The sequence below is a fragment of the Equus asinus genome, chromosome 9 (assembly GCF_041296235.1).
Source record: "Equus asinus isolate D_3611 breed Donkey chromosome 9, EquAss-T2T_v2, whole genome shotgun sequence".
NCBI classification, from domain to species: Eukaryota; Metazoa; Chordata; class Mammalia; order Perissodactyla; family Equidae; genus Equus; species Equus asinus.
The window spans coordinates 95,462,617-95,485,391 of record NC_091798.1 but is presented as its reverse complement, the minus strand read 5'-3'; the positions used below and the strand labels follow the sequence as shown (position 1 = coordinate 95,485,391).

At 37.6% G+C, this 22,775-nt stretch overlaps 1 protein-coding gene across 5 annotated transcripts in view; it reads left to right on the top strand.

Annotated features, from left to right (window-relative positions):
- Positions 1-22,775, top strand: part of BDP1 (BDP1 general transcription factor IIIB subunit) — a 79,277-nt gene that overhangs the window by 23,146 nt on the left and 33,356 nt on the right. For 4 of the 5 annotated variants that reach the window (XR_011506075.1, XM_070517971.1, XM_070517973.1 and 1 more), the window contains exons 12-22: positions 2,937-3,095; positions 5,436-5,595; positions 7,137-7,228; positions 7,966-8,161; positions 8,955-9,088; positions 13,063-14,434; positions 15,151-15,338; positions 15,794-16,016; positions 17,447-17,625; positions 18,314-18,560; positions 19,929-20,068. Coding sequence is in view for 4 of the 5 variants with exons in the window: in XM_070517971.1 (XP_070374072.1) it covers positions 2,937-3,095; positions 5,436-5,595; positions 7,137-7,228; positions 7,966-8,161; positions 8,955-9,088; positions 13,063-14,434; positions 15,151-15,338; positions 15,794-16,016; positions 17,447-17,625; positions 18,314-18,560; positions 19,929-20,068 (3,090 nt within the window). In the remaining variant the exon portion in view is untranslated. The remainder of the gene's footprint in view (positions 1-2,936; positions 3,096-5,435; positions 5,596-7,136; positions 7,229-7,965; positions 8,162-8,954; positions 9,089-13,062; positions 14,435-15,150; positions 15,339-15,793; positions 16,017-17,446; positions 17,626-18,313; positions 18,561-19,928; positions 20,069-22,775) is intronic. The other variant, XM_070517972.1, reaches the window with a different exon arrangement.

Below are 22,775 nucleotides of genomic sequence, written 5' to 3'. Positions count from 1 at the left end.
CGTCTCTACCGATTACTGAGAGAAGAGTGTGGAGTCTCCAACTGTAATTGTGGATTGGCCCATTTCTCTTTTCAGTTCTGTGTGTTTTTCTTGACCTATTTTGAAGCTCTGTTGTTAGGTGCACACCTAGCTGGGATTGTGGCATCATCTTGGTGAATCACCCTTTATCATTTGCCTGGCATTGTTCTGGGGTCACTCCGTTCTGATGCTTGCTCTGCACTACAGTTTCTGTGGTTAGTGTTTGCATGGGTTTATCATTTTCTGTAAAGATAGTCTATCTTTGGTTTTCAGCAGTTTGAATTTGATATATTCTGAGTTTTTTGTTGCTGTTGTTTAAATTGTGGTTAAAAAACACGGAACATGAGATCTACTTTCCTAACAGAGTTTTTAAGTGTACAGTACAGTATTGTTAGCTGTCAGCACAGCATTGAACAGCACATCTCTAGAACTTCTTCATATTGCACGCCTGAAACTCCGTATCCATTGAACAACTGCTGATTTCCCCCTTGCCCTCAGCCCCTGGCAGCCACCGTTCTGCTTTCTGTTTCTGTGAGCTTCATTACTTTAGACCCTCATATCAGTGGAGTCATGCAATATTTGTCCCTCTGTGACTGGCTTATTCCACCTAGCGTAATGTTTTCAATGTTACAGCATCCATATTGTGGCATGTGACAGGATTTCCTTCTTTTTCTTGATTAATTTTGTATTAAGGTAACATTGGTTTATAGCATTATATAAATTTCATGTGTACGTCAGTGTATTTCGATTTCTGTGTGGACTATATCGTGTTCACCACCCAAAGTCCAGTTGCCACCCATCACCATACACATGTGCCCTATTACCACTTTTGCCCTCCTCCCTCCCTGCTTCCCCTACTCTCTGTGTCTGTGTGTTTGTTGTGTTTTTGTGTTTTTTTTTTTAATCTTCCACGTATGAGTGAAATCATAGGGTATTTGGCTTTGTCTATCAAACTAACTTTGCTCAGCATAATGCCTGCAAAGTCCATCCATGTTGTTGTGTATGATAGGCTTTCCTTCCTTTTTTATGGTTGAATAATATTCCATTGTATGTATATATCAGATTTCTTAAATTCATTCACCTGTCAGTGGACATTGAGGTTGTTTCCATCTGTTGGCTATTGTGAATAATGCTGCAGTAAACATGGGATTGCAGATATCTCTTTGAGATACTGTTTTCGATTCTTCTGGATAAATACCCACAAGAGGGATTGCTGGACTGTATGATAGTTGTATTTTCAAATTTTTGAGGCACCTCCATACTGTTTTCCATAGTGGCTGTACCGTTTTATATTCCCACCAATAGTGTACAAGGATTCCAGTTTCTCCACATCCTTGCCAGCAGTTGTCATTTTCCGGTGTGTGTCTGTTTGTGTGTTTTTATAATGGCCATCCTAGCAGGTGTGAGGTGATGCTTCGTGGTTTTGATTTGCATTTCCTCTAATGATTAGTGATGTCAAGCATCTTTACATATACCTGTTGGACATTTGTATGTCTTCTTTGGAGAAATGTCTGTTCAAGTCTTTTTCCCATTTTTTAATTGGGTTGTTTGTTTTTTTTTTCTGTTGAGTTGTAGGAGTTCCTTTTGTATTTTGGATATTAGGCCCTTACCAGATATATGGTTTGCAAATATTTTCCTGCATTCTATAGGTTGCCTTTTGGCTCTGTTGATGGTTTCCTTTGCTGTGCAGAATCTTTTTAATTTGATGTAGTCCCACTTGTCTATTTTTGCTTTTATTTGTTGTGCTTTTTTGGTGTCACAGCCAAGAAATCATTGCCAATACCACTGTTATGAAGCTTTCCTCCTATGTTTTCCTCTAGGAGTTTCATAGTTTAAGATGTTACCTTTAAGTCTTTAATCCATCTTGAGCTGATTTTTGTGTTTGGTGTAAGATAAAGTTCTCATTTCATTGTTTTGCATGTGGAGACCCAGCTTTCCCAGCACCGTGTGTTGGAGAGACTGTCCTTTCCCTGTTGTGTAGTTTTGGCTCCCTGTCAAGAATCGTTTGACCCTATGTGTGTGAGTTTATTTCTGAGCTGTGTGTTCTATTCCATTGGTGTATATTTCTGTCTTCTGAAAAATTTGATGAAAGCTCTTTATTCTCGTGTAGAAAAATACACTTACACAGATGTGCCAATGTCTTCATACAATTCGGAAGGTTAATACTTTCTTTGAAGCTGAGCCCTGGACCTCTGATTCTTAACTTGCTAGGTTACAGACTTCTAAATTCTGACTTCAGAGATACAGCTAATTTCGTAAACTATACACAAAACTATACTGATGACTTTTTCTAATTTAGGGGGAAAACAACCCTGTAATGACTGTTAAAATTCCAATTGGTTTTGTAAAACAACAAGCCAATTCTAAAATTGTTACATACACAAAGACAAGGGGTCATGAACGGTAAAGCCAATTTTTTTTTTGAGGAAGATTAGCCCTGAGCTAACTACTGCCAATCCTCCTCTTTTTGCTGAGGAAGACTGGCCCTGAGCTAATATCCATGCCCGTCTTCCTCTACTTTATATGTGGGACGCCTGCCACAGCATGGCTTTTTGCCAAGTGGTGCCATGTCTGCACCCGGGATCCGAACCGGCGAACCCTGGGCCACCAAAGCAGAACATGTGCACATACATTTGATTTGCCAACCCCATATAAGTAAGTGTTTTTCATGTTGTGACTTCTTGAACCCTTTCCCAAGCTTGTGATCTGTGGCTGCTACTTTCTCTGAAGGTGTTGTTTTTAATAACATGGTGCAAGAAGGATCATAGAAAAGCCAAAATATCCATTTCAATTATTCCATAATATGAAGGATCATCTTCCAAAGTATTGGTTTTGTATATTTTAAAAGTCTTTTAAATAATTAGTATAAAATATGCATCACTAAGAATTCTTTTCCCGCTACGTTTTCATTTCCTTAGCAGTCAACCAGATGCCGTGTCAGTAGCAGCTGAGACTCCAGGATCAAGCACTTCGGATTTGCCTTCATCAGAGGTTGGAATTAGAGCTCTGTGTGAGGTGAATGATGCTGAGAACAGTTGTACAGAAGGGAGACATGCTGACCTAAAAAATAAATCCCCGTAAGTATTTTACATGGTAGGATTTTTAAATTTATTTTCAAGATTTTGGTAATTTCTTATTTAAGAAGTGATAATGGTGCTTCTTCCTTTAAGGATTAGGAGGGGCTTGTAGACCATTTAATGTGTAATTGTTCTGTGGTCTGAGTGTGACATCAAGGTTTTTGACTTTATATTTCATTACAGAAAGATTCTCTTTCGTATCTGATGTATTATGGTGATAGGAGTTTTAGCAAGGTGGTAACTTATGAAATTCTAAAATAATTTAGAAGCCTAAATATTTGCCATGAGATTGTAGTTTTACTTGGTTTGAGTTATTTTTCTTGCCTGTTGTCAAAGTAGTAGATTTTGATATTGGTAACCTTAAAGAGATTATGTTTTTTAGTATGCAGATACTGGTTAAATTAATATCCTCACTAAAAACAGAATAAAAGCACCAAAGAATCTCCCTTTGAAGAAATATCTCAAAAATTCCGACTTCCTTCTTGTCTCCCTCATAACTCCTCATATGGGCTTAAAAGCTATTCAGTTTACAAATTCTTTTTTATTTTCAGTAAAGAGTAGTCACATCGAGAATCAAACTTAGTTTTTGAAATGAAAATTTAAATTTGTCTTGGGAATAAGCTCTCTATTGTTATGGTTCAGACATCCAAAAGGACAAGATGGTGCAGAGTGAAGTGTCCCTCCCACCCTGCCCCCTCACTCTGACAAGTAGCCGGTGGTACTTATTTCTTAGCTTCCTTCAGAGAGTTTTTAAAAGCTACATAAAGTTAACAGAAATATGTACTCTTTATTTTTTTTTTACCCTTTTTAAAAACCTAGTGGTAGCACGCTATACATACCATTTTGCAGTTTTTTGGTCTTACATCCTCATATCTTTACATAAAGACCTTCTACGTTCTTTTCATAGCTACATAGTGTGCTCTTGTGTGGATAAAGCGCAGTTTATGTCATCAGTGCCCTATTGAGAGCTATTTAGGTTATTTTTACATGCATTGCTTATAACCTTGTCCCTCCATCTTTTCATCTATGTGCAAGTATATTTGTAGGGTAAGTTCATAAAAATGGAATTGCTTGCTCAGAGGATGTATATATGTGTGTGTCTGTACATTTATACATTTATGATTTTGATAGATACTGCCAAAATGCTCTCCGTAGGAGTTATGCTAGTTTATATTCCCACCAACAGCATAAGAAAGCACCTGTCTCCCTTGCCAACAAACGGTGGTGTTAAACTCGGATTTTTGCCAGTCTTGACAGGTTATACAATAATATCTCAGTGTAGTGTTGCCACCTCACTGCTCCTTTTTTGGCAGGGGTATGTCGTTTTAAATTTTTTTCCCTTCAATTTCTTACTTCAAATTTTTCTAACCTAAAGAAAAGTCAAAAAAACAGAACAGTGAACATCTGTATATAATTCCCCTTAGATTCTCTGGATTCCTAATGTCTTGTCACGTTTGCTTCACTCACGCTCTCTGTCTGCTTTACTTTGCACTTATTGGAAGTGAAGTTGAGCATGTCCTCGCATTTAAAAGCTAGTTTTATTTTGTCTTTTGTGAGTTGTCCAAATCCTTTGTCCAGTTTTTTAATGAGTTCTTGATGGTATTGTTTTGTGGGAGCTCTTTATATTTTAGGGAGGTTAGCCTTGTGGTATGAGTTGTAAAACATGCTTTCTTGGTTTCTAGTTTGACTTTTGACTTAGCCATGTTTTGACCATGTGAAAGTTTTTGATTCTTATATTGTCAAATTTCTCAATTTTTTTCTTTTATGGCTTCTGAACTTATAATCAAATTTTAGAAAGGCTTACTCCACCTCTGGGTTGTGAAATAATCCATCTGTATTTCTCTGTGGTTTCATTTAAATCTTTGATCCAATTGGAATATATGGGGAGCATGGTGCAAGGAGTGGAGCTAATTTTGTTTTATTCTCCAGTGTTCCAGTTTTCCCATCACCATCTATTTAGTGTAATATTTATTTTTTTAAATATGTTATTATGTATTTCATCTTATCCTCTCTGTTTTCAAATGCTGCGTATTGTATACTAAAATCCTGTGGATCTGGGGGTCCTCCTCTCCGTTTTCTTGTGTTTCCTTTGTGTATCTGTTCGCTTGTTAGTACCACACTGTTTTAGTGATTGATGCTGACGAGCGCATTTTTAACATTGGATATAACAAGTTAGTTACCCACTCATTGCTATTCTTTTTTAGTTTTCTTTGCTACTTTTCCTGTAAGTAAGCTTAAATGAGTATTTTCTGGCTCTGAGTGGATTTTTAAAGGATTTTCCAGAATTTGGTTTGAATATGCCTGCATGTTGGTGCAGTTTAAATAATGTTAATTTTTTAGGGAAACAGATCAAAGAGAAAATGTCAAACCAGTGGCAAGAGGACGACTCCAGAGACCTAAACCCAATTTATCAAGGGCAGTTGGGAAGAAACCAGCCATTTCACAAGGTAAAACAGATGCAGAGAGCGAGAGTTTACACCCAGCAACTTCCATGGAAAAGGTATGGAGTAAGAGACTTTATGCAAACTAAAATTATGAAGATTTTTCCTAAATAGTTGGAAATAAAAATGTTTAGCTTGTAATTACAAAGTAATGTTACTGAAACTAAAACAAAGACGAGAATGTGCTCATTAATATTAAATTTGTTTTACCAATCTCCTGTTTATGCATTTTCTTTGGAACTGAGGAGATAATTCAGACCATCTGCAGTAGAGAGAAATCTGCCTTTTATTTTCTTGTATAAAATTTTTGTTCAAAATATTTTTAAACCAGCTGTGCGTAAAATTACATGCACAGCCCTTTCATCTGAATGCAGACACTGACGTTCCTCTATTGTCCTATATACAGTTCGTCTCTCTTTTTATGTATGTAAACGTTTCTATAGTTTTTAATCATAATGTATATAATATTTAAAACTTTTTCTCTGAAACTATTCATTTACACTTTCTTGGGGTTAATTGATCTTTTTAATAGCTGCCTCAGATTAACATATTATTAATTTACCTTACCATTTCTCTAATGGTGGACATTTGCTTTAACTCTTGTAAATAAAAGCAAACAATTTTGTAAATAGGGCTTTCTTAAGGAAATACGCAAAGAATAAATTTCCAGAAGTGGTGGGATTAATGAGTCAAAGTATTTTAAATATTTTTAGGGCTCTTGTTACGCATTGTCAAACCGACAGTCCAAAAAAATGAATCTGTTTATGTTGCTACAAGCGTTAAATGAATGTTCTTGTTTCCTATCCTGCCAACGTTATATTGTTATGAATTTTTTATTTTTGCTAAAATGCTTTTTAGAATGTTAGTCTGCTTTTTTTCTCTAATGTGAAATATCTTTTTTGTCACACTTTTTATGATAGTTGTTATATTATGATCTTCTAAGATGTTTTTAAATTTTAGAAAATTGGGAAAATACAGATTCGTGTAAAAATTGAAGCAAAAACTACTTGTAATTTCGTTATCCAGATGCAATCAACCTTTTAGCCTATATCCTTCCAGCTTTTCTTTTACACAATTGAGTAGTAGTATTAATTCAGTTTTTTGTATCCTTTGGTACTTAGCATTTCATAAATATTTTTGTATATCATTAAACATCTTTTGAAAACGTGGTTTTTAGTGACATCATAATATTCTATCACTGGGTATAACTGAATTTATTTAATCATTTAATCATTATTGCATGTTTTGTTTACTGTGTTTGCTGTTTTACATACTGTTCCAGTGAACATCCTTGTACTTAAATCTTTGTCTAAATATTTTCTTAGAATAAAGTCTTAGAAATGGTTTTACAGGATCAAAGAGTATGAACATTTTTAATGCTCTTGATTTTAGTGGTAAAAGGCTTTCCGGAAAGGATATACCAATTTATGCTTCTATCAATAATGTATGAGATTATATGTTTTATAATATTCTCATCTGCATTTGTGATTTTAAGAACTGTTACAATTAGAAGTACAAAAAATTTTAATTTTAATTTTCATTTATTACAAAGTTTGAACTTGATGTTAAGTAGATTAAATGTAAAAAATTGAATTTATAGAATCACTTGGAAAAGGATAAAAGGAACACATTTGACATTTCTGAAACAGAGAATACAGAGAGAGAGAACCCAGAAGCTGAGACTGTATCTAAGTAAGTATTTAGGAAGTAGAATAAAAATAGTAACTCTTACAAATGATTGTAAAACGTGTTTTCTATTTGATAATGTCTGAAGTTTATTTTCAGCTACTGCACTTAAGTCCATTTTTAACTACAGGTCTGTTGAAACATTTTGATAATGCTCTTTATGCTTAATATTGTAGAAATAAATTATGGTTGGATCCATTGAGTTAGTGATTACATTTCTCCCTCAACGTATTAACAAGATTTTAACAAAATCTAGTTAGATAAATTAATGGTTAAGATATATGTTTATCGATAATTTTACTTATAGCAAGAGGTTTCACAAGGGAATATCTAACTTGGAATGGAGATCTAGAATCGGCCTTGCTCCGTGTGAGTCTGAGCAGTGGCTCTGGACTGTCCATTTATGCCGAACCTGTGTGCAGTGCCCTGGAGGTGGACATTACACAAGAGTGTCCTCAGTGGGGAATAATAGTACATGCTTGTCAGGTATAGGTTTTTCCAATTTTGTGATGAAAATTTGCTTTTAAAGTGCTTTTTATAGTCAGGCTTCCAGGATTATGTCTGTTCCAAAGAGTTAAGGTGCAGAAGTATGATGTCTTTGAGGATGTTCTTGAGTATACTTGGGAATTATTTTATATTACAAATGGTTTACTTACCCGTACCAGAGAGAAGGGAATAATGAAAACAAGCAAGTGTGTGGCTTCAGAATAACCATTGATTTTATTCTTTTGTAATTATTACAGTTCAAGTGAAAAAATTTGTCTGCAGGAAGATGATCAACCAAAGGCTTTCAGGCCTACACGGCTAACGAGGGGCCGATTGCGGAGGCCAAAGCCAAATGTTGGTAAAGCTGCCGAAAGAAAAGAAATTCTTCCATCACAGGAAAAAATTGGGGCCAATGTAGAAAACAGTGAAAATGAATCCTCTGTTGATAGAGGTGTAAGTACTCTGATCCCTCCCAGTTTTTTTGTCAAACCAGTACATAAGCCTCCTTTCACCCCACCTTATACAGCACACTATACAATTGTGTACACTCTTCATTAAATTTAAGGCCAACATCTTGCAGCCAGCAGCTTTGCTAATCTGTAAAGCCACTTAATTCTCTGCGCTCCAGATTTTGAGCGTTTACTTGATGGATCATCTGCATTCACTTGACTTCGAGTTTGGGCTTCCCTTCCCCATCACTGAGCAGCTATTTCAATTACACTTCCTTTTTGAAAATGTAGCTAAATATGTGAATTTTAATGCTGGCTTTAGCAGAATAAATGTTAAAAGCTCCCTACTAAAATACAATTCCAAGAACAAAGATTATGAATTTTAGATTATTTACATTATAACTAGTCTTTGTGATAAGGGCAAAAGTTGGCATAATTTGAGATTTGAGTTTCTTTTGTTATAATTCCCAAAGTCTAGAATGTGGATACAGTGATGAGGATTCAGAAAGTAGACCCAGAGGTAATTCTAACAGATGAGACTGAAGCAGGTACTTGCATTCTGATTGGGAGGAAAAGAATGGGGGCTTTGAGATGAGATAAAAGGTGTGGCTTCATGAAATTTTCTAAGATGTCTAAAGAAAAAACATTAAAAAGCATCCTTTGAATATCATTTTATAATTTTGAAGTGTGTACCATTTTCCTTGTACTCAGTTGGATAAATTTTCAATGAAATCTTTTATAAATGAGTGTTTCATTGTGAAACCTAAAACTTCTTTAAAAATGTATTTGTTATTAAGACTCCGGAACAAATTGAAGATCAGTCATGTCAAAATGTTGAGTGTGAAGACATCACATCACAGTCTGAGGAAAAAGGTACTTCTTTTCAAAATGTGCAGCCAGATGAGCCCAAGACTCTTAATGAATGTGTGAGGTAGGCATCATCTTATCGATTATATAATTTTTGAATTTTGTGTAAAGTTTTAGAAATTCTTAATCGTTTTTTTTTTTTTTTTAAAGATTTTATTTTTTCCTTTTTCTCCCCAAAGCCCCCCGGTACATAGTTGTGTATTCTTCCTTGTGGGTTCTTCTAGCTGTGGCATGCGGGACGCTGCCTCAGCGTGGTCCGATGAGCAGTGCCATGTCCGCGCCCAGGATTCGAACCAACGAAACACTGGGCCGCCTGCTGCGGAGTGCGCGAACTTAACCACTCGGCCACGGGGCCAGCCCCTTAATCGTTTTTTTAAAACAACAGCAGATCAGACTGACTTATCTGTGTATCATGTTACGTAATTATGTTTATGTACCAAATTTGGAGGGTACCAAACCAGAGCAATGGAATTATTAGTATACTTAAATTTTTTTTCCTTTAGGAAATATTCAGTGTTCACAAAGCAGTGAGAACAGAATAATGGACTCCCATGTACCTGCTATCTAGTTCTAATAATTGTTATTATTTTATCTAGTTTCAACAATTCTTAGTGTTTTACCAGTCTCTGCATTTCAGGTCTGGCGTGTCGTGTACTTCCTTACTGCCCACTGCGTTAGCTGTTTAAATGCCACCTGACCTGAGGGTGAAAGCTGGGTTTCCTGAGCTATCTTAAAGGTCTTTGTTAGAAGACGGAAATTCCCCTGTTCCTCACTTCTTGCTCTCCTCCTTTGCTTCATCCCTCTCTCCCTACCCCCCGTCCCCACTCTACCACTCCTCTGCTGCAGAATCTCTGGGTAGAAGCCTGCACAACTATGTTACTTGTTATGTATCTGATACAAAGACCAATCACAGACATCTGACAGTAGGGATTTTTTTTTTTTTTTGGAGGAAGACTGGCCCTGAACTAACATCTGTGCCCATCTTCCTCTACTTTATATGTGGGACGCCTGCCACAGTATGGCTTGACAAGCAGTGCCATGTCCGCACCCGGGATCCAAACTGGTGAACCCTGGGCTGCCAAAGCAGAACATGCAAACTTAACCACTGTGCTATCGGGCTGACCCCCTGACAGTAGGGATTTTTTCTTCCTGTATTTTTCAGTGTAAGCTAGACGCCATTAATAATTCATGTGGCTTTGTAGAAAATTGTTTTCCCTGAGTGGTCCTTGGGTTTTAGAACCCTGGTGGATGTTGTTTAGAAATAATATCCGGTCTGATCTCAACAACTTTCCAAAGGCAGTGTCCTTTCTGTTTTATCCTGTGGCCTTTCTGGCCTTTGGATCTCCAGCATTGTTAAAAACAATTCTGAGATTCTGTTTTCTCGAATCCCCACCCTCAAACACTTTGAACTGTTCAAGATGCTGTGTAAGAGAAAGAAAACAGAGAAAGTGACTCTGACATGAAGAATGCATTAATAGTTCTACTTGATTCAATAAATTGGTGACTGTGTTTTTGAAACTCTTCTGGGCTAATTTTGCATCCTATCTCCTTCATAGAAATATTTTGAGGTTTGTGTCATGGTTGGTGAGCTATCTTCTCGAGGTTTATAAATATTTTGTAGATTCTTAAGCCCTATATTTTAGACAATCAGATCTGTGGACTGTGGAGCCGATTTATAGTTTTGTGTCTGTTCCTTCTCCTACTTTCTTCAGTTGTGATCCTCTTTCTTTCTGTGGTTTTCTCCTTAAATTAGGTAATCTGAGGAGAGAGTTGTGGATCCATTGGGTGGCTTTTCTTTTTTTTGAGGAAGATTATCCCTGAGCTAACATCCGCCACCAATCTTCCTCCTTTTCTTTCGCTGAGGAAGATTGGCCCTGAGCTAACATCCATACCCATCTTCCTCTACTTTATATGTGGGACGCCTGCCACAGCATGGCTTGACAAGTGGTGCAGAAGTTCGCACCTGGGCTCTGAACCGGCCAACCCTGGGCCACCAAAGCAGAACATGCGAATTTAACTGTTGCACTGCTCGGCCGGCCCCTCCACTGTATGTTTTGGGTTGAGAGACAGTCTGGTTCAGTTGCAGATCTGATCTCCAGTCCCAGACACTGCCTGTCAGTTCCTTGTGCAGCCAGCTGGTGGCGCTCTGTGAGAAGAGGGCTGTCTCTTCACCGTGTCCCCAGTTCCTAGCTCACACCTTCCTGGTGTGTGATGGGTACTTAGAGCTATTAGGTGACTGGTTGTTCATGAACTCCAAGTAGTGTGATGTTTATTATTTATCCATAAAAGTTAAGCTTATCAAGTCCTTTTATTACTTAGGGACAACCTAAGCACATAGAATATAATCAGAATATTTCATATTTGTATCTTAAAATTTGAATGATATTGAAGTAATGAATTTAATAAAGCTTTTGCTTAAAGCATTTATATATTTTAATAATATGCTAGTGTTCAAAATGTGACTTTATAAAGATAGTTTATCTTTTCTCATGATAACCAAACCAAGATTGCTAACACAGGAACCTCACTAAAAGGTAGATATTTCTGGATAGAGATAAAAAGAATCATAAGTCAGAAAATAGAAGAAAATCCACCAAGGACTAACCACATTCAATTTCCTTTATTGATCAGTACTAATTTTGCATTGAATGTTATCAATTACTAAAGTCAATGGTGGGTATAAGACTCCTGAGTTATATAAACAAGTACAATTTGAAAAGCGGTCTTATTCCTAAGAACCTGCCTTGTGTTATCAAAAGTTGCATTATAAAAAACAGTTGTTTCAACCAGGAAAGATAGATTAGAACCTAGGAAGTTCAAATAAGCAGTAGCATCAGTTTTGATCTTTTTTTGGAGCTAAGTGTAGACACTAGTTCAGCCTCACATTGCTGAATGAGTCTGGTGTTCTGTTTGAGCTGGCTTCTGCCCAAGGTTAATGACCGTTCTTAACCAGTCACTAAGAGCGCTTTCAGTCGTATGTTTTCTTGGTTTTACCATGTGCTCTGCTAAAGCACGAGCATAGAGTGCTGCTACTGCTCTGGAGAGCCGATCCTCGTTCTAGGTGGTGGCTGCTGTGTGCCCAATAGCACTGAACAGACTGCCAAATACTGTTGTTAGTTGATCTTTCCTTTTATTCCCGGTGTGTATCATGAAATCACAAGCTCTTAGAGAAATATCTGGACAGGAGATCTCCTTTTTAATTGTTTTTAACAAGTGAGGAGGGCCAAACTTCTTCTGAGTTATAAGACTGTATCTTATTCAAATCATACCTCCATCCAGCTATTTGAGATGCTGGCCAAGTCTGGCCATGTGAGTGAGTTCCTTAATTCTTATGGCAGGGTGTGTGTCTAGGTGAGGGTGGCAGGAAAGGGGTAGGGGTGGCAGGCGCAAACTGGGCTGGCTGCAGTGTAGAGGACTGGAGAGGCTTTCTCAGCCAGTACGTGCGAAGGGTGGTGTGGATGACAATCGAAGAGAGACTGTTCAGGGCCAATTAGCTGCTGTTGTCATCGACCTAATTGGTAGATTTCTCTTTGTGTGTCTCTGTGTACAGTCATGCACCAGCCGCATAATGATGTTTCACTCAGCGGCGGACTGCATGTGTGATGGTGGTCCCATAAGATTAGTACCCTTCAGCCTAGGTGTGTAGTAGGCTGTGCCACTTCGGTTTGTGTGAGTGCACTCTGATCACACAGCAGTGAAATCGCTTGAGAACACATTTCTCAAAACGTGTCCCTGTTGTTAAGTGACACATGACTGTAATAAAATTTCCTAGAATTTCAATTTAAAATTTCCTATATTATTTTTATAATTATTTTAATAAAAATATTTTTATAATTATTTTACAAACTTAAATTTAAAATTTCCCGTAATTTCAAAAGATGGAATTTTTTTCTCTCCTTTAGTTTTTAAATTTTACACAGATTCCTGGGGCTTCCTTAAATTTTTAATTTGAGAGTTTGTAGTGTTTCACTAGTGATTTCTCAAACATCGTCTCTTCAACTGGCAGTCTGGTTTAAAATTTGATTGTCTTTTTTATAGTATTCAAGAGGATAATAAAGCAAATACACTCAAACAAGTCCCAATGGTAAAGACTCGATTTCAGAAACCAAAGCCAAATGTAGGAAGAGGGATTGGAAGAAGAAAAATTTTCTCAAAGGAAGAGGTGTCAGAGGAGATTCTTACCTCTGGGGAAATGACAACAGCTTTGAGAGAAGTTGCAAGACTGGGAGCCTCCCCAAGGGAGAACGGACCAGTGGAGGCTAATACTACTGAGGAAATGAAATCAGATTTGACAGAGACTGAAAGAAGAGGCGTTTCTCCCATGGAGAAGACACCGGAAATGATTGACATCACTGTGGACATGGAGACGGGTTTGGAAGAAACTGGAAGAGGGGTTTCCCTAAGGGACAGGGTACCAGAGGTGACTGATGCCACTGAGGAAAGAAAGACAGATTTGGAAGAAAATGGAAGAAGAGAACTATCCCTAGAGGAAAAGGCCCCAGAGGTGGTCAGCACTATAGGTGACATGGAGACAGGTTTGGAAGAAACTGGAAGAGGGGTTTCCCCAAGGGACAGGGTACCAGAGGTGGCTGATGCTGCTGAGGAAAGAAAGACAGATTTGGAAGAAAATGGAAGAAGAGAAATATCCCTAGAGGAAAAGGCCTCAGAGGCGGTCAGCACTATAGGTGACGTGGAGACAGGTTTGGAAGAAACTGGAAGAGGGGTTTCCTTAAGGGACAAGGTACCAGAGGTGACTGATGCCACTGAGGAAAGAAAGACAGATTTGGAAGAAAGTGGAAGAGAAATATCCCTACAGGAAAAGACCCCAGAGGCTGTCAGCACTGTAGGTGACATGGAGACAGGTTTGGAAGAAACTGGAAGAGGGGTTTCCACAAGGGACAACGTACCAGAGGTGACTGATGCCACTGAGGAAAGAAAGACAGATTTGGAAGAAAGCGGAAGAGAAATATCCCTAGAGGAAAAGGCCCCAGAGGTGGTCAGCACTGTAGGTGACATGGAGACAGGTTTGGAAGAAACTGGAAGAGGGGTTTCCCCAAGGGACAAGGTCCTAGTGGGGATCAATGCCATAGGGGGAAAGGAGGTTGATTCGAAAGAAACTGGAAAAGGAGCCATTTCCCTGACAGAAAAGGTTTTGGGAAAGACGACTGCCATTGAGGAAACCCAGGCAGATTTGGAAGAAACTGGGAGAGAAATTTCCTTGAGGAAAAGTAGATCAGAAGAGATTAGTACCACTGAGGAAATGGTGGCAGATTTGGAAAAAACTGGAAAAATAGACATTTCTCTAAGGGGAAATGTACCAGAGGAGACTGGAATCTCAAGACAAACTGAGACAGATTTAATGGAGAGCATTAGAGCTGTCGGTAGTGCTCTGCCATCGCTGGATCTCCAAGTACGTATTTTTCTGTCCTTTAAAAATTTTTTTGAATACTTTTTCAGGGAAAGATTATCTAAATAATTCCACAATTATTGTCCTTAAGTCAAACAACATTTAAAATCTCTAAAAGCCTGAAGTCTTTCTCAGCCCCAAATCCTGTGTTTCAGGACTTTAAAGAAACAATATATTCTTTTTTAAAAATAATTAAAAAAAAGTTTTAATTGTGGAAAAGTTGCTATTCTTACTGTCAGTTTGAAGTTACTGTTTCAGATAAAAGGAATGTAGGAAGTGGACTGAAACTGTTCTAACTCTGATATGAACATACCTTGGAATTATTTCTTTTGATCATATTTAAATCAGGTTTTCTCTTTTATTTCATTCCCCACCCCTCTTTACTCCACTTTTTAAAAAATTCCTTTTAGTAGAAGTTTCCATTTACTTCAAGTTCATGCTATTCTACCAATTTCGAGGACTTTTGTCCTAACTTTTTTTGGATAAGTCATAGCATTTGTGGTTTGGAAAAATCATAGTATGCATTATAAAAAGAAGAATTCCCTGAATTCTATGTTTGACCATTTGTAAATTAAGTTTTATTTTATTTAAAAGTTAAAGAAACAAACTTGTAGATTTTTAAAGAGAAGTGTGCAGAGTATAGTAGGCTTTTGTTTGGAATGCGTGAAATGCTGAAGGAGACTTGTGTATGTGGCGGTTTGCTGTGGCTTTTCCTCCAGAACATCGGCAGCGAAGCACTACCGGTGGTGCCTGTACCTGGAGAAGAAGAAAGAAGTTCTGAAAAGGAAGGCTCAAGTCAGCTGAGTCATTTGAAGACGTCTTCACAGACTCCTGAACTTGGTGAAACAGAAGACCAGGGGATGCTATCTCCAGACGCTCCAGAGCGGTTTTCAGATGCTAATTTAAGGTACGAGTAGATACGTCTGTGCGCTTTTAAAGAAAAAGCATGTAAAGTTATATGTGCTGATGATATTTAAGTAAGTGAGGTTTCAGGACATGTCTCTAGCATAGTGTCAGAGATTTTAAGCTAGTTTTGGGAGGACTAGGATTGGGAGAGAGGATTGAGGTCATTCTGACAGTAGATTGTGGGAATTACTAACATACAGAATTGTCTGTAACGCATAGTCCTAAGCCACTACGAGTGTAACCAACCTGCACTTTCTTTCTGCTGAGATGGTATGATTCCTAGGCTTGTACGTGGATTGTACCACTCGTGTTTTTCAGCCTCTACCAAATAGCGTAATTTGTTTTTCTGTTAGGAATTAGAATTAAACATTTACCGCCGGTGTCTAAGGTTGTCCTAAGACTCCGCTCCCACTGCCCTTCAGTCCATTCTAAAGCTTGATCATCCTTCTTCCAAAGCAAATCTCTTCCTCAAGAACAGAAGCCGCTTGAAGTTAAACCAGCACCTTTTGTGAGAAGTCGATTCAAAAGACCAAAGCCAAACTTAGCGAGAGCAGCTTTAAAGAGAGAGATGACGGAAACAGGAATGTCTGTGCCTGGGAAGAAATTGGAAACTGGTAAAGCGGAGACTGGTGTGATACAGCAGAGCAGGGAACAGACAAACATGCTCCCTTCTCAACACGTGAGTGGCATTGGTGATGGAGGGTTGGTTTGGTTACTATGGTTACTAGGGTAAAACACCTGGAATTGGATTTTCACAAGTATTTCCTCATATAATTTTCACTGCATGTGATAGGATTGTTGCTGTACTAATGGACCTCATTGTTCCATGAGGTTTGTGCAAGAATCTCACCCTCTGATGATGGGTGAGTGTGTCACAGGAAGGAGTTTCAGAGGTTGGACTCTAGTTTGAGTTCTGACTATATTCGTTATGTGACCAGAGCCAAATGATACCTCCAGTTTCTTCATAGGAAAAATGAGAATGACGGTACTTTACTTCACTCTGTCGTGAAGGTGAACTAAAAAGTTAGAAGCTTGATGTGGGTTAAGGGAGATATTTTATTTACTTCGTTAACTTGGTCCATAACAGATTAAGATTGTGTGATATGGCATTAAAAACTTCGAAATGAAATGTTAACACTCATAAGTTGTGTTCTAAACATATAAACTACTGTTCTGAATTAAAATTCTTCTTTTACATCTTGAAATAGCTTAGTTCTCACTGTGCTTAAACATTTGTACTTTTTCCTCCTAATCTTATTTTAAAAAAGATAAATTGCTTTTTTTTTGTTGCTGAGGAATATTCTCCCTGAGCTAACATCTGTGCCAGTCCTCCTGTATTTTGTATGTGGGTCACCATATACGTGCCACCACAGCATAGCTGACGAGTAATGTAGGTCTGTGCCTGGGATCTGACCGTGGGAACCCAGGCCACTGAAGCAGAGCACAGTGAACCCAGTGACTAGGTGACAGGGCTGGCCCCTGATAAAGTGCTTTTTAATTTTATCTGATTATAAAATTTCAAATTGGAAAACATATATAATCCAAAAAGTGAGAGTTCTTTATCATGTTCGATCTCTCCCTCTCAAGTTGATCATGTAGCAATTTTAATGTATCTGCCTAGGTTTCTCTAGATATTTACTTATGTAAATAATAAGATGTGCAGGTATTTTCATTGTTTTGCAAAAATGGCGTCATAGCTTACCTTCTGATTTTTCCACTTAACACCATACTCTGAACATCTTTTTGGATCAGTGTATAGAAATTTATCTTCTTTTAAATGGCTCTATCCTCTTGCATTATAAAGACGTTATAATTTATTTATTCAATCTCCTGTTAATAGAGTTGTCTTGTTTCCACTTTTTTTGTTTTTTCTTTTTTGGGGGGCTATTACTGCTGTAATAAATATCCTTGTATATAATTTTCTAGATGTTTATTTTTATAAGATGCATTTGTAGAAGTAGAATTGCTAGGACTTAAACTTCTTGCTAGATACTCCCGTGTTGTCATCTACAAAGACTAGACCAATGTGTTCTTCTAATAATATATGAGAGTTTCTATTTCCTGATACTTTTACCAACCTTGATGAAATTTTCTTTATCTGCCTTCTAGGATGTGGCTTTCCTAATGACATCAAGAGAAAAAGATGGATCAGGTCCCAGGCCGGAGGAGGCTGTGGTATCACCCTGTGTGCAGATTGAAAAGGACTTGTCGTCGCCCAGCTTTTGTGAACCTGTGGAGGAGTCCCAGGCTGCACGAGCCCAGGGAGAGGAAGGAGTAGTTTCCGTGCGGTAAGCAGTGGTAGTTCCTTGAAAATCTAAAATAAGAGAGAATTCTTTCAAAAATTTTTAAATTTTTGTCAAGATGTGTTAATGTGAATATCAAGAGTACTTGACTTATTTTTATTCATATCACTGACTGCCTAAAATAGAAAATCAGATTGAGTTCAACACCTTTTAACGCTTGCCTGCTTACATTCACTGTAAACTGCTAAAGAGCATATACAAGGCAGTGCATTAAAAAATATATGTATATAAAGTATGTATTCATTACCTTTTTAAAAATTGTGGTAAAGGACATGGAACATGAAATTTACCATTTTAACCATTTTTTGTGTCCAGTCCAGTGTCATTAAGTACATTCACATTGTTTTGCAACCATCACCACTGTCCACCTCCAGAACTTTTTTGTCTTCCCAAACTGAAACTCTGTTCCCATCAAATGCTCCCCACCCCACTTCCTCCACTCCCTGGTAACTACCATTCTACTTTCTGTCTCTATGAATTTGAATATTTTGAGGAACTTATGTAAGTTCATTACCTTTTGAGAATTGAAATAAGTATTTTGTTTTACAAAATAAGATATTTGTAATCAGAAAGTAATTTAATTTTCCTTTAATGGTACAGAATATCTTTGTAGGGAGTTTATTAGAGGAGATTCAAATTTTATATTTTTATGGTGGTTTTCGTTTTTTTACAGTCAAGCTCCCTCTCTACTCCCTGTTCCCTTTTCTAGCACTCAGAATATAAACACTTTCCAACAAGAAATGAAGGAAAGTGTTACCCAAACTGCTCCATCAGTACGGGGCCGACTTCAAAGACCCCGACCAAACATAAGAAAGGCTGGACAGAGGCAGAGAGTAGAGAAAGGTGAAGCCGAAGGCATAGTCGAGGAAGAAAGAACGGTAGTGCAGAAAGATGAAACTGAAAAGAAGTTCCTGACTGGGGTGAGTTACTTTCACGGAGATAAATTGCACCTTTTAATGCGTATTGAAATATCAAATGGAAGCTCAGACTTGGCTTAGAAAATAGGCGTCTGACACTTATTCTTACTCAATAAATATGTAACGTATCTAGTTTTGTTTCAGGTTTTCCATTCTGGATTTTTTCTTTTCTTTTCTTTTCTTTCTTAAAGATTTTATTTTTCCCCCCAAAATCCCTCAGTACATAGTTGTGTATTTTTAGTTGTGGGTCCTTCTAGTTGTGGCATGTGGGATGCTGCCTCAGCGTGGCTTGATGAGCAGTGCCATGTCTGCACCCAGGATCCGAACCAGCGAAATCCTGGGCCGCCAAAGCAGAGTGCGCGAACTTAACCACTCGGCCATGGGGCCGGCCCCTTTTATTCTTTCTTTTAAAGATTTTATGATTCCGGATTTTTTAAAAGTGAAAATAGACTTATCTTTTTTCCTAATGGACCTCTTCATTTTGAAAATGTTCAATCAGTACAAAATAATATAATAGCTCCCCCAAATCCCACCACCCTGAAACCTTGTGACAGATCTTAGCAATCTCCTTGCATGCACATGTGCATACTTACGTAAATTTAAATGATAAAATCATTGTGTACATGTTACTTTGTGACTTACTGTTTTTCACTTATTGTATTAAGTAGCTTTCCGCATCAAGAAATATGGAGGTACATCTTTTTTTTTTTTGGTAGGGAAGATTGGCCCTGAGCTAACACCTGTGCCAGTCTTCCTCTATTTTGTATGTGGGATGCCACCACAGCATGGCTTGATGAGTGGTGTGTAGGTCCATCCCCTGGATCCAAACCCATGAACCCTGGGCTGCCAAAGTGGAGTATGCGAACTTAACCACTATGCCCCTGGGCTGGCCCCGAGATACATCGTTTTCAACTGCTGCATGACATTCTACTGTTTTGAATGACAGTTTAACCAGTCTGTTATTGATGGGTCTTTTGATATTAGAGACAAATCTAAGTAGTGTTGTGCCCATTTCAACAAATCTTGTTTTTCTGTCCTTCTTTTCTTTGTCTACCAAGGGCAAATCTAGATTTAAAGTGATTGTAATCATTGTTTGAACCCCCCAAAAGAAAAAAGACCATTAAACTTTTTTAGGGGGCTTCACACCAGATGGCTGCTGTAGTCTTACAGTGTGTGTGAACGTGCTGCTATGGTAACCGCTGACTCTCTCTTTCTGAATTAGGCAGTTTTGTTTTGGGCAACAAAACATGAACATTGTATACCAGTTTGAGTGTTCATTTTAAAAAACTAAATACTTTTCTTAATGATTGAAAGATTTTAGGAGATATGTTCTATTGAAAAAAATATACTAATATGGTTTTGTCATTTCAGGCAAATTTTCAAATTGGAACTGAAGTTGAAGTTGTACCTTCCAAAGTTTCAGAAGGTGGAATGTCTGAAAATCAGAGTCATGTGGTTCTTGTAGGAAACCTTCCTGTTAACAAAGTCAGTGTTTTAGATGAAAAGACGAGGTGAGTTTACCTTTAATCAGAAAAGCAGAAAACTTTTCAAAGATGAAGGTCAATAATTACATAGTTATTTTATATAACTTCACATCTAGAAAACTTTAGGAAAGGATAAAGTAATATGAGACTAGAATATTTTAAATCTGCATCAAATACTATAAGAATTGCTTGACTAACATTTTCTCATTCGTAATTTCTCTGAAAAGCTTGTCAAGCATCCTCATTTTTTATTTTAAAACTAAACTTTTATAGTAGATTGAAGTTCTTAAACGCTTTACATCTTTAGGAATTTATGACCTGCTGATGGAATTCATAGGTAGGAAGTGCTAGTGAGGTGCCTACTGTGTGCTGCTTTTAGAGCTGTGTCCCGAGCTGGATGGTGAGAAGGGCGTGTTGTGAGTGTGGTGCACTGGGGGTGAAGGTGCTTCGGCACCACCACTTCTGTTACTGGGGTCTGCTTTGTCGTTGCCGACTTTAAATTAGGATGTGTTAGTTTTTTCTTTTTAACATACAGGGAAAATAAACCCACCTTTCCTTTTCTGAATGTTGTCCGTGGTCCATCTGATTTACTACAGTATCTTTGTAACTAGGACGTATTTTAGCAAAGTATTAATTTTCCTCTAGGATGTCTTCAGCATTTATCAGTTTACTTTAATAAAATTGATAAATTTTATCAGTTTATCAATCTATTACAGCTCCCTTAATTATATAGAATTAAGTTGGTTCTTTGGGAAATGCAGAAGAGAGGTTACTGTATCCCTTTTTCACCCTCTGTGGAGCTGTAGTAACAGAGTTTGGGCATGCTGTGTCGTCTGTCTGAACAAGTGGCGCTGTGGACTTTGAATAACTTTAAACAGTTTGCTCTCGTGTAGGCAGGTTTCTTATATGAAGCTTTCATTGTTTCAGTGTGAATTTCTTCATTTCTTTTGTTTTCCTTTTTGTTTGTGTATATGTGTCTTGAAGAGCCTTTTCATATTGCTTTTGTTTTAAGACTAAGGCCAGTTTTTATGTTAATTTTCAGTTCCCTTACTTAGCCATTTCTTCATTTCTTTAAACTGGATGTTTAAGTAAAGTGGTGTTTAGAAATATTTTTCGCTGAAATGCATTACAAACACATTTATATTACAAGTGCTATATTGGATTAGATTGATGATTGATCCCATTGAGTAATTTATCTCTAAAAATGATTCCAGAGAACACTTTCTGAGATCTTAATCCCCAGACATTAAAGATGAACCTTTCACATCTCTGGCTTTTCCTGATTACTATTTATGGATTTATTGTCCATGTATTATTTAATCCCTTTTGGTCTTACAGAATTAGACAGAATTTTGCCACTGAACAGAACCTTATACGTTCATTCATTTAACAAACATTTTAGCATTTCCTGTGTGCCAGGCGTTGTTCTAGGTGCTGACAATACAGGACAATATGGAACAAACAAGCAGTCCTGTCCTTGTGGAGGTTATATTCTACTTGGGGAGACAGATCATAAACAAAAGAAATAAGGTGAATAAATGAGTGGAGAGAAATAAAGCCAGTGGGGCAGTAGGGAGTACCATGATTGGGGATTTACTTTTTAATTTGCGTTGGTCAGAGAGAGCTTCGTTGCATGGGGACCATCGGAGAGAAGCCCCAAAGGAAGCGGAGGAGCAGGTCCAGAGAATGTCAGTGGAGGGAGCAGCAGCCGGAAGTACTTAGGCAAGAGCACGCCTGGCCTGTCCGAGGAGCAGCAGAGGGCCGGTGTGAAGGGGCCCAGGGGAGCAGTAGATGTGGAAAAGGCGAGGCTGAGCGGGAGAGGGCCAGTTACGCAGGACCATTGGGAGGGTTTCGACTTTCCTCTAAGTGAGCCTTAAAGACTGTTGACCTTTGAGGGCAGTCTCTCTTAATGCTCTCATTCGTAATTGACTAAATAAACCTAGGAGATTTAAATGGCTTGCTCAAAGTGACATTGACAATTTTGTTTTTAAAATTAAGTTTTCAGGATTTATGACTTTGAGTCTAGCAAATTCTTACATGGGTAGAACTTCGTGAAAGAAACATGTTTCAAGAGATTTTATGCTCAGTCAGTCTTTGCATTTTTTAATGAGAGAGATCTAACTTTTAATATCCCTGTATGGAAACCTATACCTCACCCCACACCCCCTTTTTTAAAAAATTTTTCTGTTCATGAAGTTTATTCCAGCTTTTAGCTGTATCATGACCGATACTTTCTTCAGAGTGTGTGTTCTGTATAGTTTTAAAGTTAACTTATTCTTATGTCCAGCATTTTCTTACCATTTTTGGTCTCAGTAGCACAGTGGGCTTATGTATATATTTTATTCTTAAATACCTTTGTAGAATCACACTTGGTGGTAAATTGCTTATACTTAGGTTACATATTATTTATTTTCCCACTTGTTAGCCTCTACTGGCATGTATTCATTAGCATCCTAACCTTGTTAGGACTTCCTAGATGTTTCACTGCCAGAGGAGCTTAGCAGGTTGGAACATTTGGAAATGTGACTAACTACTTTGTGTTTTAAGTAATTTACCAGAAACATTACTTAAGATTAATCTTTAATGTAGATCTTTCAGAGAATTCGTGATAGGTACTTATATACCTACTTATTCTTTATAAATAACTAGGTTTATATCAGTTTTAAACTTCTTAATTCAGAATCCAAATCTTTGCCAGTTATTAAAATATTTCCCAGGAAACCTTAAGATAGCT